The sequence below is a fragment of the Nycticebus coucang genome, chromosome 16 (assembly GCF_027406575.1).
Source record: "Nycticebus coucang isolate mNycCou1 chromosome 16, mNycCou1.pri, whole genome shotgun sequence".
Taxonomy (NCBI): Eukaryota; Metazoa; Chordata; class Mammalia; order Primates; family Lorisidae; genus Nycticebus; species Nycticebus coucang.
The window spans coordinates 68,916,092-68,934,915 of NC_069795.1; the positions used below are offsets into that span (position 1 = coordinate 68,916,092).

The 18,824-nt window shown below is 43.6% G+C and overlaps 1 protein-coding gene across 2 annotated transcripts in view; it reads right to left on the reverse strand.

The window, feature by feature from the left end:
• Window positions 1-1,407: 1,407 nt before the first annotated feature.
• Window positions 1,408-18,824, reverse strand: part of CD80 (CD80 molecule) — a 35,673-nt gene continuing 18,256 nt past the window's right edge. The window contains exons 3-6 of one of the 2 annotated variants that reach the window (XM_053564590.1): window positions 16,725-17,045; window positions 10,455-10,736; window positions 7,704-7,817; window positions 1,408-3,202 (exon numbers count right to left, since the gene is read on the reverse strand). In XM_053564590.1, the coding sequence (XP_053420565.1) occupies window positions 3,180-3,202; window positions 7,704-7,817; window positions 10,455-10,736; window positions 16,725-17,045 (740 nt within the window). In that variant the 3' untranslated portion in view covers window positions 1,408-3,179. Of the gene's footprint in view, window positions 3,203-7,266; window positions 7,818-10,454; window positions 10,737-16,724; window positions 17,046-18,824 lie in introns of those variants that run through there. The other variant, XM_053564589.1, reaches the window with a different exon arrangement.

Consider the following 18,824-nt stretch of genomic DNA (forward strand, 5'->3'; position numbering starts at 1 on the left):
GGGCACCTGTAGTCCCAGCTGCTCGGGAGGCTGAGGCAGGAGAATCGCTTAAGCCCAGGAGTTGGAGGTTGCTGTGAGCTGTGTGAGGCCACAGCACTCTACAGAGGGCCATAAAGTGAGACTCTGTCTCTACAAAAAAAAAAAAAAGAAATTTTGCAGCAGTGTATTGATGCCATGATTTACATATTACCACCACACTCTATAAGGCATGTTTTTTGTTGTTTTTCGACAGAGCCTCACTTTGTCACCCTTGGTAGAGTGCTGTAGCATCACAGCTTACATTTTTGGACTCAAGTGATCCTCTTGCCTCTGTTTTTCATTTTTTTTTTTTTTTTGAGAGTTTCACTGTCGCCCTTGTTAAGAGTGCTGCGGGATCACAGCTCACAGCAACCTTAAACTCTTGGACTCAAGTGATTCTCCTGCCTCAGTTTCTCATTTTTAGTAGAGAGGAGGTCTCACTATTGCTCAGGCTGGTCTCAAACTCGTGAGCTCAGGCAATCTACCCACCTTGGCCTTCCAGATTGCTAGGTTTACAGGCATGAGCCACCTCACCTGGCCCATGTTTCTCTTTATTAGCCCATTCATAAATTGCCAATCAATCTCTTCATTGTTTTATTCACATCCCATATATTTTAAATATTTTAATTAGGCTGGGCGCAGTGACTCATGCCCATAATCCTAGCCCTCTGGGAGGCCGAGGTGGGTGGATTGCCTGAGCTTATGAGTTCAAGACCAGCCTAACTCAGAGTGAAATAGCTGGGTGTTGTGGTGGGTGCCTGTAGTCCCAGCTACTTGGGAGGCTGAGGCAAGAGAATCATTTAAGCCCAAGAGTTTGAGGTTGCTGTGAGCTATGATACCACAGCCCTCTACCAAGGGTGACAAAGTAAGACTGTCTCAATAAAGTAAGTATTTTAACTAGAAATTATAAAATTACAATAAAATAAGTATTTTAACTAGAAATTATAAAATTACATAGTTGGGTTTGGGTTTTTTTTTTTGGAGGCTGAGTCTCACTTTGTCACTCTTAGTAGAGAGCCGTGGCGTCATAGCTTACAGTAACCTCAAACTCTTGGGCTCAGGTGATCCTCTTGCCTCAGCCTCCAGAGTAGTTGGGGCTACAGGCATTCGCCACAATGCGTGGCTATTTTTGTTTTTTAGATATGGGATCTCACTCTAGCTCAGGCTGGTCTCAAACTTCTTAGCTCAGGCAATCCACCTGTTTTGGCCTTCTATACATAATTGGTTTTTAAAAATACTTCTAGGCATATCACAGAAATATGTATTAGAATAGTAAAAGTACAACTTGTTAAAAAAATAATACCAACACATTTATCAATTTTAACAAATAATAATATAATTTATTTGAAATAAATTTTTAACCTTCTCTTGTGTTTCTTTTGTCTCTCTTACATGTTTTTTTTTCTCTTAAGTGCTTACAAATCCATTATCTTCAGTTCTGAAAGCACCGTTTATGTGATTTACTTCTAAAAGTAAATCCAAGGAGGTATTTTTTTTTATATAAATAAGTTAAGCTGCATTTATGGCTATCAAAATTAAGAACTTAAGGAATGTCCATATCTGAAAAGTTTGGTATCCCACTCCCTATTTTCAGATGAGAATGTCTGATTATCCCAGTCTAAGTTGGGTTCATTCCTAGTCCAGTGAATTGTAGAAGGCAGTTGCAGAGAAAAAGTCATGAATAACATAGGAACAGCAACTGGCTATTTCTATGTTTTTATTTCTCTGCTGAGGTCAGAAAGATCCAGAAAATACCAAAGAGGAAAACCAGTGTTAAGGATCTAAGGAGGCCCGATGGAATACTATCACCTTAGACATTTTAAGATAGCTTGCAGCTTAGTACATAATCAGTAAAAACTACCTCATTTTAAATGAAAAGTTGCTCATAAATATTTTTATAAGTGGGGTCAAACTAGAGCCAGTTGACTGCCCCTTTCCAACCTGACTATTGTTTTGTAGTATGAAATCACTAATCTTCCATGTTAGAGGAAATCAGTTTTGTATAGTTCTACTTTCTCTCACACCTAATGGGAAAGTAGGAGAGCAACAAAGGAGAACATAATAAAAAAAATGGAATACTGGGCAGCACCTGTGGCTCAGTGGGTAGGGTGCTGGCTCCATATACCGAGGGTGGCAGGTTCAAACCGGGCCCCTGACAAACTGCAACCAAAAAATAGCCGGGCGTTGTGGTGGGCACCTGTAGTCCCAGCTACTCGGGAGGCTGAGGCAGGAGAATCGCCTAAGCCCAGGAGTTGGAGGCTGCTGTGAGCTGTGTGAGGCCACGGCACTCTACCAAGGATGAGAAAGTGAGACTGTCTCAAAAAAAAGGAATACTGCCTAAACATCCATGACATTGTCATTGTCTTCATGTAGATGTATGTACTGACAAATGTCCCACATGTTACACGGGGCTTTTAAAAATAGCAGCATAAAATCCTTCTTCAGTATTACATTAGGAAACCAGACCAAGTCTCTGAAGTTGACTTGATGTTGGACAAATTCTGTTTCCACAAACACTTTGATGGACGTGTGTGTTAATAGGCCAGAGTCAAACTGATGAAGGGAAATCGCTCTGCGTTTGGCTCTGGCCTTGGTAATTGGGGTCACTCCCTTCCTCCTCTTGCTCCCCTTTCTCTCTCTCTTGTTCCCTCCTCTCTCTCCAGACCTCAGTGCTCTTGTCCTTAATGAAACGAATATACTCTGAAGTCCTTTCCAGACCTCAAGAATTCTGTTTCAGGGCGGCACCTGTGGCTCAGTGAGTAGGGCGCCGGCCCCATATGCCGAGGGTGGCGGGTTCGGACCCAGACCCGGCCACACCGCAACAGAAAAATAGCCGGGCGTTGTGGCGGGCGCCTGTAGTCCCAGCTGCTTGGGAGGCTGAGGCAAGAGAATGGCGTAAGCCCAAGAGTTAGAGGTTGATGTGAGCCGTGTGACGCCACGGCACTCTACCGGAGGGCGGTACAGTGAGACTCTGTCTCTACAAAAAAAAAAAAAAAAGAACTCTGTTTCAAAACTTCTTGCAAGCTCACTGGAGCTCCTTCTGTGCCCACCATACTCCTCTAGACACTTCTTGCAAAGCAACTGAAGTGAAGAAACTAGAGAACAAGATACACAAAGGGCAGGGTACGGTAATCCTGGCCATCTGAAGACGTTCCCAGAAGTCAAACACAAATGGAAGTGGGACCTGAGGAAACAAAACAAATAAATGAGTACTTCAAATCCTAAGTTAGCGAGGGAGGAAAACGTTCTAAATTTTTACATTTTTTTATCTCAAGGCCAAGGGTATTCTCAACTTGAGGTGGTACTGTAGATATTATATTAATTTTGATAGCTAAAGAATATGAAGGGATAGCCAGGTGTTGTGGCAGGCGCCTGTAGTCCCAGCTATTTGGGAAGCTGAGGCAAGAGAATTGCTTAAGCCTAAGAGTTGGAGGTTGCAGTGAGCTGTGAAGCCACGGCACTCTACTGAGGGCGACATAATAAAACTCTGTCTTAAAAAAAAAAAAAAGAATATGAAGGGAGAGCTACATTATGAGAGAACTAGTCTGAAAACTTGTACATCTATCAGGCAAATGTTTGTTAAGCACCAGCCTTCACCAAACCACCAAAGCTGTTGGTTCAAGCACTCTTCTATGTGAGGAGCAAACAAAGATGTATTAGGCCTGGTTGCTTTCTCAATAAACCTGCAATCTGGTAAGTAAGACGTGGCTCCTGAAAATAAACCCAAGGTGGTATGAAATGTGCTAAGCAGAAATTCAGGGGTGGAAACTACTTGACTTGGACAAGGTGCCCACAGAGGGCTATATGAAGACTGGACTCATGGCTTCATTATGAAGAATCAGCAGACTGAGCAGAAGAATTTAAAGAGAAGGAGAAAGTCAGAGAAATTCTAGATAATTACAGATGTAAGGTGGAGGAACATCCTGGAAAGGACATTCTGAAGAGTGAGCAGTAAGTTGCAATGAGAAAACAGGATAGGAAATTGGAAGACTGCCTTGGGGAAAATATGTATAAAGCGTGTGGTGCAGTGGGGGAGCCTGAACTTAAGCTCCAGTTTGAGTCCTGGTATTTCTCCTTATCTGTATGATTTTAGGCAAATCATTCAACCTCTGGGAGCCTCGGGTTTCTTTCTCATAAAATGGGCATAGAACGATCTTGCTTATAAAACTTTTTATAAGCCTAAGATGAAATAGTGCTTTTCCAACACATAACCTGTTATGTAAGTCTCAGGTGTTATTGTCATTTTCCTTTACAATTCTGCAGATTCTCGCTTAGTCATGCTGGTGTTACCTCAGCTTTCACAAGTTGAAGCTGCATTGTTTAGGGAGGCCATAACTACTCTGTACTTGATATCTTGCATTTCAGTGTTCCAAACTTTCTCTTCCACGAGAAGACTTGGGGATTTTAGGAAAACATAAAGTCGATAAAAGTTAGCAACGTGGCTGTCACAAAAACTAATGCTATGTTAGGCTCTCTTTGAAGAATATGCTAGACCCTGGAGAGTAATTATCCGATTATATGTAGCGTCATTAAGATCAAATCCAAAGTCTTAGCTCCATTTACTAACATCTAGCATGTGCACATGAAGCATCTGGAATCTGTGCCACATGAAGAGCAATTGAAAAACTGAGAATGTTCAGGGCCGGGCGCAGTGGCTCACACCTGTAATCATCCCAGCACTCTGGGAGGCCAAGGTGCATGGATCTCCTGAGCTCAGGAGCTCAAGAACAGCCTTAGCAAGAGTGAGACCCCGTCTCTAAAAATAGCTGGGTGTTGTGGTGGGTGCCTGTAGTCCCAGGTACTTGGGAGGCTGAGGAAAAAGGATCACTTGAGCCCAAGAGTTTGAGGTTGCTGTGAGATATGACTCCAGAGCACTCTACCCCAGGTCAACAAAGTAAGACTCTGTCTCAAAAAAAAAAACAAAAAACTGAGGATGTTTAGATTGATCAGCTAGAATGTGGAAAGTTAAAAGTTCTGAAGCTTGGGCAGCGCCTGTGGCTCAGTGGGTAGGGTGCCAGCCCCACATACCAAGGGTGGCAGGTTCGAACCCAGCCCCAGCCAAACTGCAACTAAAAATAGCCGGGCATTGTGGCAGGTGCCTATAGTCCCAGCTACTTGGGAGGCTGAGGCAAGAGAATCGCCTAAGCCCAAGAGCTGGAGGTTGCTGTGAGCTGTGACACTACAGCACTCCACCGAGGGCAACAAAGTGAGACTCTGTCTCTAAAAAGAAAAGTTCTGAAGTTTTTCCTATACTATAGTCACTGGGGTCTTTTCTGAGTTTTTGAGTGGGAAAATGACATGGCAGAGTAATTCTTTATGAATTGGCTCTGAGATTGCTCAGTAAGATGAGTCTGTCAGTAAGTGGCAGAGAAACCAATGAGGATGTTCCTGTGTTAGTACAAAGTGAGGTACTGAGGTACTGAGAGATACAGGGGAAAAACAGATGATTAGATTAAGAAGTTGTTGGCTCAGCGCCTATAGCTCAAGTGCCTGAGGCGCCTGCCACATACACCAGAGCTGGCAGGTTCGAATCCAGCCCAGGCCTGCCAAACAACAATGACAACTACAACCAAAAAATAGCCTGGCGTTGTGGCAGGCGCCTGTGGTCCCAGCTACTTGGGAGGCGGAGGCAAGAGAATCACTTAGGCCCAGGAGTTGGAGGTTGCTGTGAGCTGTGACACCATAGCACTCTACCCAGGGCAACAGCTTGAGGCTCTGTCTCAAAAAATAAAAAAAGAAGTTGTCCCAAGAATATTACTTCAAGGTAAACACCAAGTAGTATGTATTGAGACATAGTCTCACCTTGGTAGAGTGCTATGGCATCATAGCTCACAGCAACTTCAAACTCCCGGGCTTAGGCAATTCTCTTGCCTCAGCCTCTCGAGTAGCTGGGACTACAGGCACCCGCCACAGAACCTGGCTATTGTTTTGTTTTGTTTAGCAGGCCTGGGCCAGGTTCGAAGCCACCAGCCTTGGAGCATGTGGCCAGTGCCCTAAACACTGAGTATGGGTGCCCAGACTCAGGTAGTGTTTTATAACTGATGAAAGACATTGAGTTGGTTTACAAGAGGGGAACAAATCAAGGTGGCAGACTGGTACAGCAAGGGAAGAGGGTGCATAACCAAATTGCATGTGGGGAGAAAGGAGATAGATGCCAAGCATCCTGTATTTGTTTTAGAGTAATCTAAATGAGGTTTCTGAGAAGGTGGGGTAGAAGGTAAAAGACCTTGAATCTGATACTGAAAGGCAGAGGACACTGCCTCGCGGTCCCCATGCACCCAGGCTCCACCCAACACTGGCAGAGAAGAGCTAACAGAGACAAACTTCAGATGTTCTGTTTAGCCCAAAGCTTCTGCAGATCTTGGGCATCCTTTCCATTTGCAATCTCTCCTGATTCCTTCTTTTTCTCTTATATCCTTGGAGACAAGCACAAATGATAAAAATGATAGGTGAGTTTCTCTGTAATCGTGCCTCAATACAGTAGCAAGAGCAGTAGTTCTCAAACCAGGGGTGATTTACAACTCTCTCCACCCCAGGAACATCTGGCAATGCTTGGAGCTATTTTTGGCTGTCACAACTGGAGGATATAATGAGTAGAAGCTAGGGAAGCTGCCAAATATCCTATAATGCACAGAACAACATTCCAAAACAAAGAATTTTCTGGCCCTAAATGCCAGAAAATGCTCAGGATGAGAAACCCTGAGCTAGTGAAGTAAGGCTGAAAAGGTTACATCAGAAACATCCAGGCCTCTCTATTCTACCCATGGGGTGAGTTGCACAACAAAGTCTCTAGTGAATTCATGGAACTTTGGCTTTTTTTTCTTTTTCTTTGTTGTAGAAACCTGGGAAAATCAGCAGATGTTGATCTTCCAATTTTCTTTGCTTGTGGTGTATGACTGGTACTCCTACAAAGGGCTGGCACCCATCCTGGTGATTATGGCCACAGCTCTGACCTAGCAGTTCCTCTTCATTTAATCTAAGACATTGAGGTCAGTATATGTGTAAGGCCAAAAATTTAATTTATACGATAAAATATGGCTGGGCACCCATACTCAATGGTTAGAGCTCGGGCCCCATGTACCAGGGTGATGGGTTTGAACCCAGCCCAGGCCTGCTTACCAAAAAAAAAAAAAAAAAAAAAAAGCCATACAATAAAATATCTTAGCCACCTTTCATCTTCATCCATAAATGTATTATGAAGAACTGAAAATTGGTAAAATCATATGTGGTCATGTAATTTCTCAACTTTATTAGTGCATCTTGCCCTCCTCCAAGAAAATGATCCTTGACTCCCCAAATCTTATCATTCTCTAACTCCAAATCAAAGATTAGAATGTCATTTAGCATCAGAAATGTTTCCAAATTAGTAAACCTCACTGTCTCCCCAAAAACGTCAAGTTAGAGAAAACTAAAAGGACTAAACTAGAACATGTCTTGAGGGCAGTGACGTCTTGCCTTTGTGACACCAGTGCCTAGTAGAGAGCCAGGCCCATGACAGGGGTCCAGGAAATGTCCGCCCAGTAAGTGAACAGAACTTGTTGAGACAAGTAAAGGAGACACTAGTTTCTATAGACTTGCTGCAAACCTGGGAAGACAGTAGGCTAAAACCTAAAAAAGATGCCGACCCCAACCGATAGAGTTTGGCTTCTGGAACTGAGATCAGGATGGTGTACAACAGTCCTTACTGTAAAACAGGCAGCATGTGATTACTGCAATGATCACAGGAATCCCAACTGAGAATGTGGCAAAAGTCCACGATTTGCTGGGGAGCTGATTTTCAGGAGGAGGCTCTGGCTTGACTGTGGAGGAAGAAGAAGAATGTCAGCTGTGAGGTTTCCTATTCTATGCCTTTTCTATTGATGCAACTGTGGAGTACTCTTCACTTCCTGGCCTGCTCAGCTCTCCAATATGCCACTGCTAGCAGTTTTCTTACGTAATTCTTCAATTAGACACATACTTAGCTCAGTGCCTGTAAGCACAGTGGTTACGACACCAGCCACATGCACCAAGGCTGGCGTGTTTGAACCTGGCCCAGGCCAGCTAAACGACGACAACTGCTACAAAAAAATAGCCAGGTGTTGTGGCAGGCACCTGTGGTCCCAGCTACTTGGGAGGCTGAGGCAAAAGAATAGCTTAGGCCCGGGTGGCGCCTGTGGCTCAGTGAGTAGGGCGCCAGCCCCATATACCGAGAGTGGTGGGTTCAAACCCGGCCTCGGCCAAAACTGCAACCAAAAAATAGCCGGGCGTTGTGGCGGGCGCCTGTAGTCCCAGCTGCTCGGGAGGCTGAGGCAAGAGAATTGCGTAAGCCCAAAAGCTTGGAGGTTGCTGTGAGCTGTGTGACGTCATGGCACTCTACCGAGGGCGGTACAGTGAGACTCTGTCTCTACAAAAAAAAAAAAAAAAAGAATAGCTTGGGCCCAAGAGTTAGAGGTTGCTGTGAGCTGTGGTACCACGGCATGCTACCAAGGGTGACAAAGTGAGATTCTGTCTCAAAAAAAAAAAAGAAAGAAAAGACACATACTTGTGGGCAACTAATATTCAGATGTCAGATGTCAGACATCGAATGTGAAAAAGACAACCCAAACGTCTGCATTTTACTAAGTTGGCATATGAACGATTCTAAGGAGATACTTTAAAAGCCACCTTGTTGGGGCGGCACCTGTGGCTCAGTCGGTAAGGCGCCGGCCCCATATACAGAGGGTGACGGGTTCAAACCCAGCCCCGGTCAAAACTGCAACCAAAAAATAGCCAGGTGTTGTGGCGGGCACCTGTTTTCCCAGCTACTTGGGAGGCTGAGGCAAGAGAATGGCTTAAGCCCAGGAGTTGGAGATTGCTGTGAGGTGTGTGAGGCCACGGCACTCTACGAAGGGCCATAAAGTGAGACTCTGTCTCTACAAAAAAAAAAAAAAAAAGCCACCTTGTCTTCATATCTAACTTTGAGACTGATAGTACTAGGTTTACTAATAATTACTTGATGGCATATTCTAGTTTTCCTCTTCTCTGTCACGTCTCTTTCCTTTCTCTTAGCATGTTCTCTTCATATACACACACACACACACACACCTCACAGTAGCTGCCTAATGCTACAAGAGCAATTTTGCATATTTTGCATAAACTTTCAGATACACATTTTTCTTTTTTTTTTTTTTGAGACAGAGTGTCACGCTGTCGCCCTGGGTAGAGTGCCATGGTGTTACAGCTCACAGCCACCTCAAACTCTTGTGCTTAAGCAATTCTCTTGCCTCAGCCTCCCAAGTAGCTGGGACTACAGGCGCCTGCCACAACACCGGCTATTTTTTTGTTGCAGTTGTCATTGTTGCTTTAGCTGGCCAGGGCCGGGTTTGAACCCTCCAGCCTTGGTGTATGTGGCCTGCGCCCTACCCAGTGAGCTATGGGTGCCACCCTAGAATGTTTTTTGAAGAAAATAAAATTAGTCTAGTAACACCTTGCACAGTGACTTTGATAAGTGACGATAGCACATTTTATGTGTCTAAGAATACTATAATAAATAGTATCAGACCAGGCACGGTGGCTCATGCTTGTAATCCTAGCACACTAGGAGGCCAAGGCAAATGGACTGCCTGAGCTCAGGAGTTCAAGACCAGCCTGAGCAAGAGGAAAGCCCAGTCTCTAAAAAATAGCTGGGCGTGGTGGCAGGCACCTATAGTCCCAGTTACTTGGGAGGCTGTGGCAAGAGAAAATACTTGAGCCCAAGAGTTTGACATTGCTGCAAGCTATGATGCCATGGCACTCTACTGAGGGCAACAAAGTAAGACTCTGTCTCAAAAAAAAAAAAAAAAAATTATCAAAAGTCAATATCACAATTCCAAAACCCATCTGGCTGAGTTATAATCATAAACAGTATGCTGATATTTTGGTCAATAACACACCATATACATGATGGTGGTCCATAACATTATAATACCATATTTTTACTGTATTCTTTCTATGTTTAGGTATATTTAGAATTCAGTGGTTCTCTTTTGTGTGTGTGTTTTTTTTGCAGTTTTTGGCCAGGGCCAGGTTTGAACCCACCACCTCTGGTATATGGGGCCAGTGCCCTACTCATTTCCAGTGGTTCTCAACCTTCCTAATGCCTCAATGAATTTTCATTGTTACAAAGGGGTCACAACCCACAGGTTGAAAACCGCTGGTTTAGATATACAACTGTAACACTTTGTTAAAATTGTTACCGTTGCCTTCAGTATTCAATAACATGCTGTATGGTTTGTAGCTTGGGAACAACTGGCTGTGCCATATAGCCTAGGCGTGTAGTGGGTTATGCTGCGTTTGCATAAATGCACTCAAATGTTCACGTAACAGAATTGCCTAATGATGCACTTCCCAGAACATATCCCTTTGTGAAACAATGTATGACTGTCTTTTCTTTTTGGATTCTATACAGCAACCCCCCACCCCAGCACAATGTCACTTACATCTTCGCCAGTTGAAGGTCTGTGACACTGTAAGATCTCCATATTTGATGAGACACGTGAAGCTGTGGTTTCTTGTCACATTGAAACTGAGTTCACTCCTAACAGCGTAGAGCTCCGTTTCAGGATCTTGAGAAATGGTTGTATTCCTGGCGTTTAATTCCTTTTCATTTTCCAACCAGGAGAGGTGAGGCTCTGGAAACCCTCCAGAGGTTGAGCAAACTAGTTTTCTAAGGTTAGGAGATGAAGTTTCAAGGACAGTTATATTAGGTTCAGGGAAGTGAGCTAGAAAGAAAATAAGGATATAATTACATATGTGTGTGCATGGGTTTATAGTCTTAATAAATTATGTAGCTTTAATAAGAGCGATAAAATGAAATATAGTTTGTAACTTCCCACACATCACTAATAGTTATGAATCAAATCCAAAGACAAACTTCATTTGAGTTGGTGATATCAATTCTTTACCACTTCTGATAGAGATGGGAGGGCACTGAATAGAGAAAGGAGGAGCAGGAGGTTAATGCCGATGAATGCTGTAAGAGACGAAGAGAAAAAGACACTGATGGAGCTCTTGTTTGTTGGGTCTGGACACTACCTCATGTATCCACAACAACCCTAGGAGGTAGGCTGTAGGTCCCCCAAAAGTAATTTAATATGATTTAACCTAATATAATTCCCATTTTATAAATAATCAAACCAAGATTTATAGAAATCATAACCAGCAACGACAGAATTCAAGACCTTCTGACCCCAGAACCTGTTTTTTCCTGACTTGTCCTTTCCGTCCTTTCCTTTCTTCCCAAAACTTGAGGTAGTCAAGTGGCTGTCATATTTTTATCTATTTATTTATTAAACTATAATGAATACTTCTGACACCATGCAGTTTGAGACCCAGAACATTGACAGTAACTTAGATCAATGTACTTGTATGGTCTGGCTCTCTCTTTCTTACACCTGTGGTAACACCACTACCCTAAATTTGTGTTTAATATGCCCTTGCTTGTTACAAAGTACTCTTTTACTCAGAAAAACCTGTGTCCACAAGTACATGATTGAGCCTATTTCATCCACTACACTTTATGATTTCCTTCCTGTTTTGATGTGCTTAAAAGGGCAGACAGGCTTCCTAGAATTCCTCCCAGACACTTGTGGCACTTTTTTATTTATATATTTGACCCTCCCATAAGTACACACGAAATATACTATAGGGAAAGGACTGTAGAGAACACAGGGGAAAACTCCCCCAGCTTCTTCCTCATGTATTTTTTTTTTTTTTGACACAGAGCCTCAAGCTGTCTCCCTGGGTAGAGTGCTTTAGCATCACACCTCACAACAACCTCCAACTCCGGGGCTTAAGCAATTCTCTTGCCTCAGCCTCCCAAGTAGCTGGAACCACAGGCGCCTGCCACAACACCAGGCTATTTTTTGGTTGTAGTTGTCATTGTTGTTTGGCAGGCCGGGGCTGGATTCGAACCCGCCAGCTCTGGTGTATGTGGCTGGCGCCTTAGCCTCTTGAGCTACAGGTGCTGAGCCTTCCTCGTGCATTCTTGAAGAATTTAACTTCTTAGCGTAAATGTGAGGATTCAGTCCCCCCATATCTCATTCCAGAATTCCAAGTCCCACAGAGATGTTGTGCAGCCTGGTGGCCATCAAGATCTGGTTTCAAAACCAGTTCTTCCTTGTGACCCTGGGTTGATAATTTAACTGCTTTTAGCTTAGTTTGCTCATCCACAAAGTGGGGATAACACTACCTGCCTTCCAGGGTTGCAAGAATGACATCATTAATATAGATCACTTAGCACAGAGCCTGACTACAGTGAAAGCACATGTAGTGAGAATAAGATGGAGTCTGTCAGGCCAGGGAGGATGTGACACAGCTGGACTGGTCGGGTCAGGTCCTGCCTGACCCTCATTCCCTGTGCCCCATTCCCACTGTTTTGTAAATTTAGCTGCCACCCTAAAAATGCCTGTCTAGTTTAGGTGGATTGATTCAGGAGATTAACTTTTAAATTAGAATGTTGTTAATTGTTTATGTGTCATGGGTTCTGCCGATTCTTATTTTTTTTTTTTTTGTAGAGACGGAGTCTCACTTTATGGCCCTGGGTAGAGTGCCGTGGCCTCACACAGCTCACAGCAACCTCCAACTCCTGGGCTTAAGCCAGTCTCTTGCCTCAGCCTCCTGAGTAGCTGGGACTACAGGCGCCTGCCACAATGCCCGGCTATTTTTTGGTTGCAATTTGGCCGGGGCCAGGTTTGAACCCACCACCCTCGGTATATGGGGCCGGCGCCTTACCAACTGAGCCACAGGCGCTGCCCCTCTGCCGATTCTTGTTTAAGATGAGGGTTAACATGGTCTTCACTCTGAACTCAAATATATAAAACCGTAATGTTAGAAATGGAAGAACGGGCTCAGTGCCTGTGGCTCAAGTGGCTAAGGCGCCAGCCACATACACCTGAGCTGACAGGTTCGAATCCAGCTCGAGCCCGCCAAACAACAATGACGGCTGCAACCAAAAAAATAGCCGGGCGTTGTGGTGGGCGCCTGTAGTCACAGCTACTTGGGAGGTGGAGGCAGGAGAATCGCTTAAGCCCAGGAGTTAGAAGTGGCTGTGAGCTGTGATGACACAGCACTCTACCCAGGGCGAAAGCTTGAGGCTCTGTCTCAAAAAAAAAAGAAAGAAAGAAAAAAAGAAATGGAAGAACGAAAACAGTCTTGGAGAGGCTACTCTCACTGTTCCCCAGAATCCAGGCCTTCGGACAAAGTTTGGTGGACCTATCCCCATCTCTACATATTGGCTGACAGTGACAGCCAGCCAGACCCTCTTTGTTGGTAACAACAGGAAGTCAGGTGATAGATTTAGGAGGGTCCTAAATGTAGCCTCTCTTAGATGAGTCCCTGCATTGCAATCAGATTGCCAGGTGGAAGCTTCCAGGAATGCCTTGTGGCAGCAGGAATAACGAGAAAAAGGTGAAGTCACGACAAGTGATTATAATTTCCAGGAAAGAGGAAAATCTGGATTTGGTTGGAGATGAAGTCACTTTTTCTTTATCTTAAAGAACCCTAAATGAAGTTCGCCATGTTCCTGAGCCATTTTTAGTTGGCATTACTGTTTCCTACTCATTAATTTATCCTCTAAGACTAAAAGATTATACTAACAGCTGACATCAGTAATACTCCCTTTGTTTCTTATAACAATAGGATATCATGTGTTATAACCAGTAATAACAAATCTAAATAATTCATAACCTAAATTATGATTTGTATTCATTTCTGTGCTCTGGTTTTCTGGGGTTTTTTGTGTTTTTTTTGTTTGTTTGTTATGTTTTGAGACAGAGTCTCACTTTGCTGCCATGGTAGAGTGCTGTGGCATCATAGCTCACAGCAACCTCAAACTCTTGGGCTTAAGTGATCCTCTTGCCTCCAGCCTCCCAAGTAGCTGGGACTACGGGTGCCCACCACAACGCCCGGCTATTTTTAGAGATGGGGGTCTCAGTCCAGCTCAGGCTGGCCTAGAACTCCTCAGCTCAGGCAATCCACCCACCTGGGCCTCCCAGAGTCCTAGGATTACAGGCATGAGACACCTTTCCCACCCCTGTGCTCTGCTTTTCTAAGAAATAAACTACAAAAATGCCACCCGTATCAGGAATTGTATTAAAAATCATCTTTTCGAGGTCTCGCTGAGCTGAGAACAGCTTCAGGCTTGTCTCCTGTCCTTTCTATAAAGGTGATCTGACTAAGTAACTACTCCTAGGTCCTGGCAAGAAGCCTGTGTCTTTTGTATATAGTGTTTCATTTTAATCAGTTAACCCAAGTTTGTATCACTCTTATTATTATTCTTTTAATGTAGAGACAGAGTCTCACTTTATCACCCTCAGTAGACTGCCAGGGCGTCACACAGCTCATAGCAACCGCCATCTCCTGGGCTCAGGAGATTCTGTTGCCTCAGCCTCCCAAGTAGCTGGGACTACAGGCACCCACCACAATGCCCAGCTATTTTTTTGTTGCAGATTAGCCAGAGCCGGGCTTGAACCCGCCACCCTCAGTATATGGGGCTGGCGCCCTACTCACTGACCCACGGGTGCCACCTAGTTTGTATCACTCTTAATGGGGAAGGGTAAGAATGACTCAAGAGGAGAGGAAGTGGTGCACCTGTTTTTTTTTTTTTGCAGTTTTTGGCCGGGGCTGGGTTTGAACCCACCACCTCCGGCATATGGGGCTGGCGCCCTACCCCTTTGAGCCACAGGCGCCGCCCGGTGCACATGTTTTAAAGAAAAAAATCCATTGACCTGGTTAATTTGTTAATTAATATAGCTAGTTCTCAAATGTAAAGGTTAAGGGAGGTTTTCATATATTGCTACGCTGATATTATATTATCATTTTACAATTTTAGACAAATATAAGGTAACCAACTCATCCTATCTGCCCGAGACTTTCCCACTTTTAGCACAGAAAATCTTGTGTTCTAAGGAAACCCCTCACAATCCTGGGCAAAAGAGAACAGTTGATCATTCTGGTCAAATGGGAGCTTGTTTAATTTCCTGCTTTTCAAACTGTGTTCCTCAGCAGTAGCACTGGCTACAGCGGGGAGCTTCTTAGAAGTGTAGAATCTCAGATCCAAACCTCAGACTTGCTGAATTTAAATCTGCATTTTAACAAGCTCCCCAAGGTATTCACAGGCACATTAATATTTGAAAAGTACTGCTTTAAATTGCTCAGTTGGAAAATTCGGAATGATTTGGGGTAAAAGTAAGCAGGTGAGTTTTCCCTTTTTAATTCTGGTACCTGATTTTTGTGCCCTCCACCCTTTTGAGGACCACAGTGATTTCATGTGGCCCCTTACCAGTTCTTGGTCTCCTACACTAATCCGCTATGACGGCCTGCCCTCCCTGAGACTTTTCCTCTTCTCCCTCTTGGATTTTCTTCTTTATCTTCCCCCCACCATCCTCCCTCCCCGCCACTGGTAAGACAGGATTTTTATTAGACAGAAAGGAATACAGAAGTAGTAAAAATTACCAGAGCGTCTTCTTTATCTTTCTGTGACAATTTACCTGACCTGAGTCTAGTTCTCTCTGAGTATTCTGTTAGAGGACTATTTACCTAATGTAATTAACTAATACAGGCTAATATGCTTGTGGTGCCACCTCCCCCAAGTTAACATATTTTTATAGAAGGAATGGCTATAATGATCAGAATTTCAGAAATCAATGCAGGTGAAAATTCTGGAAGAAGTAGGCTTCTTAGTACCCCTCAAATCACATCACCACATAATCTTTTGCTATATCCCTGAGAAAAGAAAACAGTGAAGTTTAAGATAGTGCCATGTAACTTTCACTTACCACCTAAGTTTAAGGCGTGATCTAGAAGCTACAGATAAAGATCCACAGTTAATAATCAAAGCAGGGACAGTGAGGGATTCACTAAGGATCCTTGATAATAGAAGTTATCTATATGAACTTCTATTAAATAGAAGTTATCTATTATCAAGGTCAATCACTATGTTTTATTAGGAAAAAGTTGTGTTTTTCATTAAAGGCTCAAGTGTCCAGGAAGAAAAAGCAATGTGAATTTCAAGAGTGAGAGAACTACCTGCCCAGGGCTGTAACTGCTCAAGGGGGTGGGGGTGGGGGATGATCTTCCTTCAGTATCTTCTAGTAATTTCACATGTGATTAAAGCAAGACGCCTTCCCTCCCAAGATGAGAATTGCTTGCTCTTTATAGTAGATTTATAAACAAACTTTTTTATGAATTAGTTTTCTTCCAGATTATGCATCCTAGTCTCTAAAAATCTAACTTTGCAGGAGTGTCTGTTAGATGAGTGTTTCAAATATGCAATAAGTAACTTATCACTTTGAAAATATTAAGATAATAAAACAGCCATAGTAATAGATATTCAAATACTGCGCGAAAGATTTATGCCTGCATTGTTTTTTTACCTTTTCAACATACTTTCACATGTATTGCCAGAGCAAGTGCAGTGGATAATCAAATCAAAGCTGTCCCCTGGTGATTCAGAGGCTCCTCAGGCCATTACAGGACTCTGGGATGATTGTCATAAACTCAGATTGTCAAAGTACGAAAATACACATCAACAGATATTTCCAGGACATTTTGAAAAATTAATTTGTGTGTATTTTAAAACTAGAGACTCAACCCTAAGAAATGAAACTAGGTACATCCCACTTTAGTAAAATTTCCACCTAAATCATAGTCATGCACTTGGGGGCATTAAGAACCTACTGGCCTGGAGTAAATCAGAAAATCCCACCAACCTGTGACTGATAACATCACTGAAGTCTTGTGTTCTATTTTGTAAGACCCTTTAACCTGCTTCTGAACGACACAAGTATATTCTCCCCTGTCGTCCAGGCGCAGATTCCGGATCTTGAGGGAGAGGTTATTCATGATGTCAATGTCCGTCCGGTTCTCATACCCGGGCCACACTTTTCTTTCTCTTTGGATGATACTCAGCACCGTTTTAGTCTTCTTCTGCCAATAGATGCGACCTGTCACCAGTTCTTCAATAGAAATGTTGTAATTACAGGAGAGTACTGACACGTCATCCTTCACTGCTTTGGTCTCCTGGTTAACACCTAAGGAGAGGCAAATGGAACAAGATTTTATACTTAGCACAGATTCCTGCCAGAGTTGGCAGTAACAGAACTTGGAGTGTTGTATACTCAATGGTAGCATATTTCAAAGTGAAGCTATAGTTTCTAAAGATCAAGCTACAGCCTGGATGCTCAAAGGGACACAAGGAAAGCAAAATGATATGTAGAAGGAAAATGGACTACCCATCCTCACTGACTTGGAGTCTAGTCCTAGCTCAGTCACTTGCTGATTCATCTGTTTCCTTATCTGTAAAATGAGTATGATGTCTACCCCTCAGGATCACTGGAAAATAAAATTTAATTAAATGATATAAATAGAAAAGTCCAAAGGGCATAGTAGGTCTTCTGTAAGAGTTTCCCTTTTTCTTTTTCTTTTTTTTTTTTTTGCAGTTTTTGGCCTGGGCTGGGTTTGAACCCACTACCTCCGGCATATGGGACCGGCACCCTACTCCTTTGAGCCACAGGCGCCGCCCAGAGTTTCCCTTTTTCTCTCTCCCTCCTCCTGCCACCAACTCCTACTCTCTGGTTCCTTTCCTTTTTTTTTTTTTTTTTTTTTAAATTTAAAAAGGTTTTATATTCTGAGCTGAATATGTGTGACCATGGCCCAAGAGAGCCACACCCAAGAAGACTTGATCAAGTGTCTCACTGTGATTGGGTTATGGTTTGGTTTTACACATTTCAGAGAAACAGAAATTACAGGTAAACTCACAAATCAACACATGGAAGGTATACATTGGTTCGGGCTAAAAAGCAGGATGTCTTGAAGTAGGGGATTACACGTGGCAGGCATGTTTAAAGATTCTTTGATTTGTGATTGGTTAAAGGAATGAAGCTTTGTCTAAAGGCTTAGAATGTTTACCATAGGAAGTCTGTTAATCAGGGACAAGCCACCAGGCACATACTGGACACATACCCAGACTGAAGTGATCTGTTAAACAAATGGATGACATGTAGATGTGATTTAAATTTTGTCTCCCATAGCCTTAGGCTTATTATTATTTTTTTTTTTTGTAGAGACAGAGTCTCACTTTATGGCCCTCGGTAGAGTGCCGTGGCCTCACACAGCTCACAGCAACCTCCAACTCCTGGGCTTAAGCCATTCTCTTGCCTCAGCCTCCTGAGTAGCTGGGACTACAGGCGCCTGCCACAACGCCCGGCTATTTTTTGGTTGCAGTTTGGCCGGGGCCGGGTTTGAACCCGCCACCCTCGGTATATGGGGCCAGCGCCTTACCCACTGAGCCACAGGCGCCGCCCAGCCTTAGGCTTATTAATGAGTTACAAAGGATATCTCCAAGAAGGGAGGGGGCATGATTAGGCTTGTCTAACCTCCCTTCTCACCACTTGTAACTCAGCTTCACGGTATTTCTAGGGCCCCCTTGGCCAGAGGGGGTCCATTCACTCAGCTGAAGGGTTTAAGATTTTATTTTATTTATTATTATTTTTTTTTTGTGGGTTTTGGCCGGGGCTGGGTTTGAACCTGCCACCTTCGGCATACGGGACCAGCGCCCTACCACTTTGAGCCACAGGCGCCGCCCCGGGTTTACGATTTAATTTCAGTTCACAGTATGTTCTTGTAGGCTGGCCAAGAAAGTAACTCCCACTCACAGTTATTACTGCTACAAAAATGCATTCTGAGTTCCAAACATCTTACTACTAGGTTTAATCCATGTAAAGATTGCAGGATCAGCTTGGCACCTGTAGCTCAGAGGCTAGGGCGCCAGCCACATATACCGGAGTTGGCAGGTTTGAACCCAGCCTGAG